General features: G+C 33.0%; 1 protein-coding gene across 35 annotated transcripts in view; it reads right to left on the bottom strand.

Annotated features, from left to right (window-relative positions):
* ADGRL2 (adhesion G protein-coupled receptor L2) overlaps positions 1 to 13,423 on the bottom strand; it is a 619,854-nt gene that overhangs the window by 6,320 nt on the left and 600,111 nt on the right. For 22 of the 35 annotated variants that reach the window (XM_072834231.1, XM_072834225.1, XM_072834226.1 and 19 more), the window contains 5 exons: positions 6,284 to 6,375; positions 5,411 to 5,455; positions 4,265 to 4,433; positions 1,555 to 1,683; positions 930 to 1,026 (listed from right to left, as the gene is read on the bottom strand). In XM_072834231.1, the coding sequence (XP_072690332.1) occupies positions 930 to 1,026; positions 1,555 to 1,683; positions 4,265 to 4,433; positions 5,411 to 5,455; positions 6,284 to 6,375 (532 nt within the window). The remainder of the gene's footprint in view (positions 1 to 929; positions 1,027 to 1,554; positions 1,684 to 4,264; positions 4,434 to 5,410; positions 5,456 to 6,283; positions 6,376 to 13,423) is intronic. The other 13 variants (XM_072834233.1, XM_072834229.1, XM_072834234.1 and 10 more) reach the window with 1 other exon arrangement.

The following is a 13,423-nucleotide window of genomic DNA, read 5'->3' as shown; positions in this document are numbered from 1 at the left end:
TGGCTTTGATGCCATACATACTCCTTTCTTCATTTTAAACCAGAATCTCATCAGAACAATGTCAACAGTGAAAAATGTCTTTAATATTTGTGATAAAATATAACATGTTCTATTATATTACAAATCAGTACATCAAAACAAATTACCTGGATAAATTGCCTTTTTTAAGGATATGTATGTGTGTGTGTGTGTGTGTGTATATATATATATATATATATATATACACACACACACACAATAACATGATTCAAATTCAAATTTACTAAGCTTGCACTGAGGATTGTGTGTGTATATGTGCACTTGTGTCCTTTATCCTACATTATTTTATTTGCCAGCTTATTTTAGGTTGAAAATTACATTGATTATATAAGTTCAAAGTTATAAACATATTAAAAATAGTAATTCAAATAGAAAAAACTGCTCTGTAGATTCTCAAGTATTTATTTGCTTATGAAGATTTACTGTAAGTGTTTTTGACACTTTTTTTTACCTTCTGGAAGAAGTGCAAAAAATAATTTTACGAATAAGAATTATCAACACAGAACTGGCACTGTTTAATGTGAATAGCAGTTATTCTATTCTAACTATATCAATATTTTAAAGAGAAAACTTTCATAAATGTCTCAGAAAAGAGAAGTTTGTGTTCACTAAAGGAAAACAGTTTAATCTACGGCAAAGTATGTTTTTAGTAATTACTTTATCCAGCCTTGTTCTGTTAATGTGGAGTTTGAAATTCTACTTTTGCATTACATTACTGAATAAGACGAATGTACTTTCATGAAGTATAAAAGTTGACTCAACAGGTTTAAGAGCTTGTGAGATACACCCATTTGGGAGGGAAAAAAAATCAGTATTTTCTCTAGAATTATTGTAAATTGGCAAAAGGTACAAAATTTATATTGTAAACTCAGATTTTCCTAGTAACTGACCTTGATTAAGTGTTGAAGTGCTATTGATGTCACCTGAGATAAAAGAAGATTCAGACTGTTTTCTCACAGTGTCATTCCACATCCTTCTTATACGACTCTATTAATATAAAATAGCAAGACATGTTATGTTAGTTTCCCCAAGCTCGCCTTATTAAAGACACATAAAGATCTACCCTAAACAATCTGTGTAGGAGTATCTGGCGACCTTTAAAAAAGAAATGTGTGTTGATTCTGGTCTAAAACTAAGGAAATCTAGAACTAAAGGATATTTAATCTTCCACTACTAATAATTTTTTAATGGCCTTTTTAAAAAGTGGAGATGACTGATTATTCAACAAATGTTTACTGAGTGCCCACTATGAGTACTGCGCTATATAACTTTGGGATATCCAAACAATGATCATATATGCTTCTTAAAGAAGTATACGTCTCAAAAATGATCTTCACACCCAAGGAAACACCTTGAATAAATACTTAAGAAATTAAAGCCAAAATACTAAAAAAGCAAGTATTTGCCATCTAGATCATTATAATGAGGAGACAATTAGTGCATCTGAACAGAACATGTCTCGGTAGGCTTTCTATAAAGAAGGTTAATTAAAGATGCTGTCAAATTCTTTGTTACCTGTGTGCCAGAGGAATACCGAGCACTAGTTCTGGTGGTTGATGCCTTCACTGAACTGTGGGGGCTCTCGGTTGGGAGGCCGCCGCAGCAATAGGAGTGTCTGAAGCACTTGCCGTATTCTTTTCGTACCTGCATTGAATAACCACGAGACCGAGAGATTAACACAAACATACTGGCTTCTCTCTCGCTCTAATTAAATGAGCAGTGGAGGAGACAACTGAGAAGAAGTTCCATTAACACATTTTTGTGGGAGCAAATAAGTTGAATTTCTAAAATCAAGTTCAATTGAAACTGCTGAAATAGTAATCAGAAAAATATCTCTGTCTACTGGACCGGCTAGTGAGGATCTTCAAAATGTGATGTAAAATGTAGAAAGGCTTTATGCCCTATTATTATACAAATGTTATTAATATATGCATAATAATGCTTTAAAGCCTTATTCTATCCATATACTTAGCAACCCCAATTTTATATTTCATACTAAGCCAATAGGACAAAAAATTAGTACTTTCCTTGCTTAATTACATTTAACCACTCATAATTCAGTCATTTAAATTTTATACGCTTCATGTCCTCTTCGGTAGGTCAATACATAAACTTCTTTTACTGGATTGCATAGTTTTGCGGGTAACCTCTTTATAATGACAGGACTACTTTGGCACACGAATAGAGAAAAAAAAAAAGTACTTTGATACATATGCTATTAATTAGGATGGAATGTTTTCTTCATTTTCTGATGTGTCTAGCTTTAACATTTAATGTAGAGCGTCTAAGATGCCTATTCACTTCATTAGCACACAAGGGAACTATTTATGCAATTTCCATTCACATTAATGAGTTACCCATGTAATTTCCCTTTTCCCCTGAAGCTTGGATATACGAATAGATAGGAAAAGCTGTTAGGCCTAAAAGAAAGTATAAACTTTAAAAAGTGAAGTCCAAACAACTGCTATAGAATAGGGCCCCACCTAGAAAGGTAGTGCAGAATTGGGAGGAGTGGGGAAGAGGGCTGGATTCTGGGCAGCTCTACTGGCATATGAACAAGTTCTGCTCTGGCTTAGAGCCAGACTGAAATTAGAACAGACAAGGAGGAGAAGTTGCATGTAAGAAATTACTTTCTAGGAGGTTGCCAGGAACACTCAAAGACTTTTCCCCCCTCACAGTCCCATGATCAGTATCTGCCTGCAGGGACCATGACTTTGACACTTACTCCTTGAAAAATTACAGAATTACTAGACGACCTTATAAATCCAAGTGCACTTGCATTTTCATCCTCTTAGCCTTATTTATCTACACCTATTAGAACAAATAAGAAATGGGCTTGAACTTCCAAAGCATTTTCTTTGCCTAAATATGCTCACTCAAGCAGTAGTAAGCGTGATTTTAACTCAATCATTTTATATCATATTCTTAACATTCATCCTGGCAGTACCCAACAGGACATATCCAAGACATGTTTAAAAGGAAGTCCAACACAATGCGTAAAAACATAACTACTGTAAATTCAAAAAGCACAGCAAAATCTCTTTGTTCGATTAATACACCTACCTCCATGAGGAAGTAATTTATGATTTATGTCAAACACATTTGGAAGAAATTATGATATGTGATCCCATACATGCATACAAAATGCTCATTTATGTAAGAAATAGTAAAAAACCAAAGTAATTAAAGGTTATACCTGTGTAATGTTTAGAAAATTAAAGTTCAGTGTTATTAAATAACACCTGATACCTCACAAAAAAAATTTCTTGTACATTTAATGGCTATTAACTGCTCTGAAATGCTGTATGACTAAGACAATGGCAATCAAAATGGTATTTTATCCAAATAATACCCTCCAATGTTGATTTTGCCTAATGCCTATATTGCTGTGAATGTACATTATCTGTCAGTATTGCACATTCCACTGTCATTATCTCAAAATTATAGCTTACTCAACAACTGATGGAAGTAACAACACTATCATCTTGTCAGGACTGAAAACATAATAGTTTTCACTTTCAAAATTCTATTTCTCTGTTCAATTTAGTGACCAACTAGTAATAACAGAATAAAAAGACTATATTAGATATGCAGAGAGAGAAAGGATGATACCTAGTTAAAAAGCGGCTAAGCTATTCTCTTAGGCTTACATCTTCTTGCAAGTTTTTCATCCTTAACTTTAATTTTTGAATCATTTTTGCTGACTCCACTTAACATAAAATCAGGACAAAATAATAAGATGTGAGGCATTAAATTACTGGGTTTTAGATCTTTCGCAACTACTCAAAAGGTAACATTAATATTAATTTTGTGTGTGTCTGGTGCTTTTAAAATCAAGGTCATTTATCCTGATGTTCGATTTCGTTTTGGGCCACTGCATTCCCTTCATCGAGCAAAGAACGAGATTATTTAACCTTTTCTTTATCTTGTATACCCTTTGCACAAAGCATGTTTATAGACCCTACTAGCAAAGAAGAAATCTCAACATAAGTGTCTAGCTTATAACATCCCCAAAGTGAGATCCAAAAAAGATGATTAATATTGACTTATTTTACATGTGAAGCCTGAATTTCCAGACATGCGTGACAATTAATTTATGACTAAAAGTGATTCTATTTAGTATTATGCCAGTTGTAAAAGTGTAAAAAATCTTCTCTATTTCATCTATGATTTTCAAACCAAAGCAAAGAACAGGCAACTGGAGCCTCTAAGGGTCTTCACTTACTTTCTTTTGGAGGGCACAGTGAAAGATGAAAATGAACACTCCCTGGAAAGCATTAAAGATGGTGAAGAGATATGCCATCACAATAGTCTCCTCATTAATAAAAAGCAACCCAAATGACCAGGTTAGGCCAAGAAGACACAGAAGAGCAAAAGCGCCAAGTACCCAAGACCTGAAAAAATAAAGTGAATTTTATTAACAAGTTCAATGAGAGAACAACATATATCATCACACTTAAATATTAACATATCAGTAGTAGCAGTTGACTTTCTCTATGTTCACATTCAAATTCAACAGCATTTTGGCTTTAACCTTTCATCGATTAAAGAAAGAACAATAGCATTTAGTACTGCAGCCTCCAGTGAAAACAGCAACAGCAGGTATGATCTTTTCTTATTCCAGCACTAACAAGGTATTGAAACTATATTAAAATACAAGATGAAGAACATCCCCCATGACTTTATTGTCTTTTATGTGCTTTTTTAGTAAAAGAAATCAAGGAGTCCTTAATTAGTTTACTCCTATCTTTTTATTCCTGTGGTGTGCTCATGACACTGAATAATGTGACACATACAGAAAGGTTAAATGGCAGATAATCACTTAATACCTAAACTGCAGAGTCTAATAAACTAATCTTAGGTGAACCTAAGGTTTGTTAACTAAAGCATGAAGAAGCCTCGCTGAAATGGGACAAAAATATGAGAACAACTTCAAAATAAAATAATTTTGGGAGAGATTTCATCATGAATAGCTTAAGGAGAAAAGAACTATAGAAAATAGGACGGAATGGAAAGGATTTAAAGTCAGTGCATTCCATGTCTAACTAATGATCTTACTTGATAAATGGCTTATTATCTTCATAGCTAGAAAGCATTATAAGCAGAAAAGAGAAACAAAATTATTAGACAGAATCAAAATAGAAAGTAATAAGAAAGCATTTATATATTTTATAAATTAGTCAAAATTAAGAAAGTCAAAATGCAGAGGCAAGCAATTAAAAAATAAAGGCATATTATAGTTTAAAAATACCACAGCAAATTAGATATTCCAAAATAATTATAAAAATTAAGGGCAATTCATGATATTGACGGATTCGTAAAAAATATAAATCATGCCATCATAAGTTTGTTAATGTAGGGTCTATCTTACCCAGGCAAGTCCGTATTATAGTAGCCATCACAAACACGGTAATTACTGGTGTGGATGAGAAGACAGAAAGAGGAAAAGGAAGAAAAGAGAGAGATGCTAAAGATTAGCTCTCTCTCTTACCATGCAACATGCAATGAAGCTGGCACTGACCTATCTAAAACATCTAATTTTTTTTTAATTACCCTTACTATAGATCTGCCATTTTTTACATTAAAAATATTCTTTTTTCACAATCTCATTATAACCAACTTGAATAATACCTCCTCAAATTTTTAAATTAACTCATATCTAGAAGATAACTCTGAAAATGCTTCCACAAATGACTTAATTCATCAACAGCTATCAATTTTTTTAATTAGATAGCCTTTTCCATTGGTAGGATTTTGTAGTTTTTATTCAATATTGAAAAAAAGTAAACATTTTTTTTAATTATCATGAAAACAACGGATAATCTCCAAGTTAACAACAGTAATCGAGTAAATTATCTTAGGAAAACAGGATTAGAAGTAGAAACTGCTCAGCATCCTTAAATCAGAAAAGTCATTTAACAAAACAAACTTAATATAATCATATCAGCCATGCAAACACCAACATCATTTTGAACTGCATTTTAAATTCAAATGAAATTGCTACAGGGATATGGAATTTCCACAAAGCCACTGAAACAATTTCTTGGCTCTAGGTCAAGACAGAAATCATTATCTAATTTTTGACCGATGTTTGTGACACGGTTAACAGTGAGACTCAACCTTGATCAGTAAAACTTCATTCTGAATAATTTCTACAGTTGATAGACGGCATTCATGTATTCTCTGTGGAGAATATCTTTCACTTAGTTTGTCGAGCACTAAAATTAAAAAACTAAATACTTACTTAATGTTTTCCAACCTGCTAGAATCTGGTTTCAAAGTGTTTGAGTGCTTCACCATTTTGCATAATGTGATCACCAGGAAGATAATATTTAGCTGTTATAACAAATAAAGAATTAGATCACTATTACCACAGAGTTAAAAATGAAGACGTTTTGCAAATATACTTAACGAGTTAATGCAGTTAAATACCAATGACAAGAGTATATGGTAGACACTCACTGGCTCAATTTTACACAGCAAATGATCAAGTTGAGTCTAAATAAAAAATATTCTGGCCATGTATGATGGATTTTTTAAATAGATCATTTGACATGAAATTGCAACCTCATTAAATCAGCATCATGTGGTGATGATTAAATAAATTAGAAAACCTAAATTAGTTTCTTTAGCTAGAGGTACTCCAGGGCCTAAAAGGCATCTAGTGGAAACACTGAAGTAAATTCCTTAAAAGGGGCATTTACATCCTTAAAAGGAGCTTTACAAGAATTGCTGGGTTTGGGATCCTAAGATTTAGCTGAGAGTCTAGCTGTTGATTTTGACGGAGTAGAGGAAGATAATAACATTTGCCCAATCTATTTGTAAGGCAGTGGCGAGGATCTAATGAAATAAAATATATGAAAAATAGTGAAAAATATGAAAAATATTTATTAGTTCTATAAAGACAAACTTTTTTTAAAAATTTTTTATTTATTTATGATAGTCACACAGAGAGAGGCAGAGACACAGGCAGAGGGAGAAGCAGGCTCCATGCACCGGGAGCCCGACGTGGGACTCGATCCCGGGTCTCCAGGATCGCGCCCTGGGCCAAAGGCAGGCACCAAACCGATGCGCTATCCAGGGATCCCTAAAGACAAACTTTTAAAATATGCATATATTGGCTACTAACTGATTAAAAGTCATCAGTTCTTTCTTCCTTATGCCTCTTTATTATATGGACGTAGGTAAATTCTGAAGAAAGGCTGTTTTCAGGCCCTCTAAACACTGATCTGTGCAAAGAATCCAGGTGCAAACAAAAGCAAACTGGGGGAGATGGAATCTGTCATGGAGGGAAGACTCGAGAGGTCAACATGAGTGAACTCAGAAGAAAGGACATGTTTTGGCTGAAGAGAGAGATATTTGTAATTTGCATTGGCTTCTACAGAAACCTGGCAGACCGCTGGACAATGGGAAGGCAGTTCCATTTTTATGCTCTAAAAACAGAACTAAGTTTGATCACTCCTGGATTTGACATTTTATTTGCTTCAGTTTATTACATATTTTAAAAAGACAAAGCAAAGTTCTATTTTGTGAGCTTTACTTGCTGGAAGAGTACAAGCCTAAATGGTGTATTCAGAAAAGGACAAATAAGGACAAAAGCAATTCCTTGGTGTTAAAACACTCAGCGTAATTTCGTTATAATACGATGATCATTTTTACGGAGTCACAATACCATCTGATAAAATGATGATGTTATTCTACTCATTCATCACTACTTCTGATTTTATAATTAGAAAAAATTATATAGAGCAATAAATAAACTTTCCAACCAAGTCCTTCCTAATGATGAGTTTAGGAACAGAGTGAAGGCTTTAATCTAAGCTGTTTATCACTCATTTTGTCAACTGTGCCTTATTATTTCTCTTAGATGTAGAATTTCCTCTTAAGGGATAAAATGAGGTTAATGGGCATAATTTGCAAGTGTTGGCAGATAGCGTTCATCGTTTCATGTTAATTACTTAATATTAACAAAAGAAGGACAAAAGAAGCTCTCTGTTAAAAAAAAAACTACTTAAAAATTAACTTATTGTCTAGAGAAAAAGCAAACAGATTTATAGAAACATTTTTCTAGCTTTATATTGCAATGACTATTCCACTTGGTTACGGAATAAATAAATATTGATATTGTCACGGGCACTACAATAAAATGCAAGTCATTTAATACATATTTATTTACCTTACTGCTCCACACAAGAATCTGCTTATTGTATTGTGGATAAGATACAATATCTACCTTTGAGAAATTAGGGAGATCTTTCTGATAGTACAGTAAATATCTTGATTTAATACTAAAGAATAATTGTACAGTCTATCTCTAATTTTTTTAAAGGCAAAATCAACAGTGTTTTTATTTTATGCAACAGTAAGTCTTAACAAGTCAAATTAGAGAATGGTTACAAATAAGAATTCTAAATATCCTAAAACAAAACAAAACTGAAATAAACAAACAAACTGATGCAACTCTTAGGAAAGAAAAGGTGCTTTGTAGACTCAAAGTTAAAATCCTTTAAATGTCTCGACCCTTCTTGTTGAATGTCCTAATATAACCATTTACTTCTTTCATTCCATTACTCTGGACCTAGGGTTGATTTCTGCCCCCCCTTCCTTTTCTTACACAATTTCCTAAAGCATATAGGGCCACAATTTGGTTTATCACTTTCTAAGCATATTAATTATCCCCTCAGGAATTAAATAATAGTAGGGGTAGGAGTACACTCCAGGAAGGAGAAAGTTATCCATTATAATATATAAAGTACAAGAAAATAATGTGGGAAAAATGTGAATATATAAAGTATCATGAAAATGAGGTGAAAATGTGAAATCTTGAGGATGTATATATCCCAACCTATTTTTTTCTTTTTTATTTCCAACTTATTTTTTCAATGAAGACGACCAGGTTAAAATCTGGTATTTTAGAACTAGCACATTTCCCAATAAAACTGCAATGAAAATGAAATCTACTCATTGAAGATTAAAGTTTAAATATGATACAAAGCGATTTCTTTTTGTTTTTTTTTAAGACTGAGGACTAACCAAGTTGAACGTGACATAGAAAACATATTTAATCCTTAAAAAACAGACTGTGAGATATATCCTCTCTTCTCACCCTACTGAGATTTTTAAACATTATATAGCTTCTTTCTAGTTACAAATACGGTACATTCACAATGAAAACAAGTTCAGAAAATTATGGGAAAAACAACAATAATCAATAATCCTATGTCCAGAGGTAATAGGAAGCACTTGGACAGTCATTTTACATTCTGAGATGCTAAGTACCTAGCCAAAGATTACTTAGCTACTATAATGTCAGTGTTGAGATTAAATATACTGTGTGCTGGCTCCATAGCCCAGCATCTTCACAAATAAAATTAACCAGTTTACTCTGGGTGAGAAAATTAAGAGTCTTAGTAAAACAACGACATATATATATATATATATATATATATATATATATATATATGAATGATTCTACTCTATATAGAATAAGCTATTTTAGAAATCATTCAGAGATGATGAGTTGAAGATAAATAATAAATTAATTAATGCATAAAATACAGCCTTAAAGAAATCCTGATCATTAAAGGTGTGCTCTTCAAATGATTTCTATCTGATTGACTTGCTAGAATAACTAATTCTGTTTCTTTGCAAAATACTACCATCCCATAATCAGCAAATGGCTAAAATGTCCACACACTCCTACTCCCAGTAGATAAACAGTATGTTTGACAGTGAGTTCGGTTTTCTCAAACTTGTTTGTGTTCTACTCACATACCTAAACATCACACAAGCTCATAATTGAGTCCAAAAAAAGGGCTGTCGTTTCTAACATACGTAGAATTGAAAGTTTCAAAAGGATGTTTTAAAAGTGAGTCTCTTTAAAAACAATTAAAAATACTAGAAAAATAATCATAAAACCACAGAAGGGTTTTTGCACTCAGACTGTTTCACAAATGTCTGTGATTTTTTCCAATTTCAAAAAACTAAATGGAATAATTATAGCCAGTAGACTAATATTTAGGTTGCCAAGAAATGTATAGTTAACTCCAACACTAATTTGGATTTTGAAATAGGACTTGAAAATATAAAAATAATGAAGCAATGGTATTTTCAATAAGACAAAATACCATCATTTCAAGACAAAGTAATTATGGAAAAAGGCACACAGAATAGTGTGAGCCATACCATAAAATGTCAAAAAAAAAAAAAAAAAAAGCTAAACGTAAGATACTTTTCCACAATTCCACATTAAAAATTTCACTAATATGTTTATTAGTCTTATTAAAGAAATGAAAAAGATACTCATGTCATTTAGGTATTGAACATTTGGAATATAGCATCACCAATATGTATGAAAGTGAAATGTTTTTTGGAATTAAATAGAACAAATCCTGAAGTGTAAATATTTTTTAAATGAAATTTTAGAGTTCGATTTTTTCTCCAGTACTAAAGAAATGTAAATATATTTATTTTCATAGACAGAATATTGTTGTCTGTGATCTTTTTCAGGAGGTGATCTGCTCCTCATAAGAGTCATGATTTTGTAGAGTAAAATACTTTTTTTCCCCTTTCTCTTCTCCTTTGCCATGCTCTTAAAATGTAACTAAGGGAACCAGAACAAGAAATTAAAGAGCAAATAGAAATATCTCTGATTAAATCTATTATCCAAAATAGTCACTTACAGGCCAAAAAAAAAAAAAAATTTAGTTTCAAATGAAGTACTGACTGTAAATCTGAATTCTTCCTTCTTTGCATTTTCCCCATGACATAAATGGCTCTTTCCAGCCATAAACTCCTGTGCTTTTTTTTTTTTCTTTCTGATTACAGTAAGTGATGTCTTTTTCCTCACTTTTATTTCTTCCCAATTTATTTTCCTGCCTTTGGTATGCATTAAAAAAAAAAACAGTCAAAATAAAATAAAATTCAACCGTCAAAGGAATTTCCCCTATTTCTTACTGGAAAGCTGGCCAAAGGTCAGGAGAGAAGAATGTCTCTACTGCCCAAGTGCTGCTCCTCTCCTCTGAAATTCCAGTGCAGCCACTTTCTACTTTTTTTTTTCTTTCGAACAAAATTCTACTAAGCTTAAACATAGTACATATATTGGGATATGTTGAAAGATACCATGCATCAGTGAGGAAGGAGAAAGACAGAGTTACAGCTTTGTATACAAAGATTTGTCTAAACCTGGTAAGTAAAGAAAAAAAAAAAAGATAAACCTGGCAAGTGCATGTCATCACTGAATCTCTCACACAGAAGTCACCAGGAAGCAGAGTAACAGGACTGCGCTGTATACTGTTGGCCAACCCACCAGCTAAATGCCCACCCTGATGACTAATTCTAGAGATGAGGCAACTCATTCAGGAATTAATCAGATTTTAACTCTGCTCTCTTTGTGCATGTGTGTGTGTGCACGCAGGTAAATAGGTAGACAGCTAACTCTTGCTAGAATTCTAGGTGAAAGAGAGAGCAAATTCAGAAGAAACAGATTTTCCTATTCAGCTAAACAGAGTTAACTGCCAACTGGGGCAATTCCTTCTAATGACAAATAATACTCTTTTACCTACCTCAAAATAATAGTTTCATAAGTTCTTATATAAATAATCTGCCAGTAGAATTTGCTGATAGAATTTGCTACTTAATGATATGGCATAGCTAATTGTCACCCCTACTGGTGACACGAAGACACAAAGGAGTTTAAAAAAAGAAGAAGGTACCACCGATTACAGGAGCGCACAGTTTGTTTTACAGTCATCAACCTGCTCAATTGAATCACATCCGTCTGAGCTTAGCAGCTTAAAATTCACTCCACAACTCGCAGTGCTGACATGGATATGATAAGACAGAAAAAGAGAAACACCACTCTGAAGTAACCTAACTGAACTGCACATGTTCTGACCCTTTTTGTCCTCCCTGGAGCTTTTGCTACCTGGCAAATGCAACTCTAAAACTGCACTTGTATCTCTAGATCTTTGCTGTTAGCCAAGCAGAAACCTATTTCTCCGTGGGACTAGCAGCCAGAGAGGTGTTCTCTGAAGAAGACTTCTAAATGAGTGTGTGAGCTGAACTCTTACTGAACTGAATTAATTATTAACGATGCAGATGGAGCTGTCCAAATGATAAGAACAGCTCCTGACGTGTCATGATCCAAGCTTTCATTAAACCATTTCAGGCATACTAATGGTTTCCCACTGCTCATTACTTACAAGCACTTTTCTCATAGATATAATAACTCTAGTGCCTGTAGGCAAGACGGTCTATAGAAATACAGAAGCAAGAGGTTTTATCTTCTATAGCATGCTATTTTTCTTCATAGGACGTTATTAAAAACATACACTTAATACTACTAAGTTAAATGGCTTCAATTCACGAACGGTGGAAAAGCAAAACTACCCTTTCCAGGAGTTTTAATAAGTAATTTTTGTTCTTAGAGTACTCCTTAAAAGGGTATATACAATATAATTTATGTTATTAAGATTTGTGTTTGAATGGACTTTTAAATATCCTTTCTCGTCAGTAGGATGTATGTGGTATTAATATATATATTCAAAAATATGCTATACAATCATATCTCAGTTTAGGTTATGCAAGAGGTTTTGCACCTCTATATCACTCTTTGTCTCTCTGTGTTGGGAGAATTAGAGGCAAAGCAGTTGCAGAATTACTCCTAGGATCTGTACTGTCAAAACAGCTTCCTGCTGTTTTTGTTTTTTGTTTTTTAAAAGTTGGGAATGTTTTTCCACAAAGCCCTTCACATTTTAACCTACATGATTTGGTACAGGATAACAACGATGACAAAACTAATAAATAATAGTAGGCTCAGACTGTAAATGGGCAATATAATAAAAATGTTTTTCACCTCCTTTCCTACTAGAAGCCGAGTATATGTGAATATTAAAGTCTTTCGACCAAGTGAAAAACTTTTTAATACTCTATCTAAAATACTTTCTATCTAAAAAGAAATACTTAGTATTTCTTTTTAGATAGAAATAAACAAAACCATAATACAACATAAGTTAACACATGATACTTGAACAGACCAAATATCTCTTAAATGGTCTTTACAATTTTTAAAGTTATCAATATATTTAGCTAAGGGCTCAGGGGGGAAAAAAAGAAAAGCCTGTGTCTTTAAAGACTATACCACTTCAAATCAGCTCTTTACTATTTAGTTTGAGAATGGCTTAGGCTATGTTAACCTAAATAAACCAAGAACAAAAACTAGGGCACAATCATTTGGATCGAGTAATTCTGATGAGAATTCAGCTTTTCTGGGAACACCTGAGAATATTTTACTGGCTTGATTCATACAGGTGTTTACCTCAAATTTTCATTTTGCTTTGTGTAAGTGTATAAAATAATTCATTTTAAGTAAGGATGATAGTAC

The sequence above is a fragment of the Canis lupus genome, chromosome 8, assembly GCF_048164855.1.
Source record: "Canis lupus baileyi chromosome 8, mCanLup2.hap1, whole genome shotgun sequence".
In the NCBI taxonomy this organism is placed as follows: Eukaryota; Metazoa; Chordata; class Mammalia; order Carnivora; family Canidae; genus Canis; species Canis lupus.
This window is presented reverse-complemented; position numbering and strand designations above follow the sequence as displayed.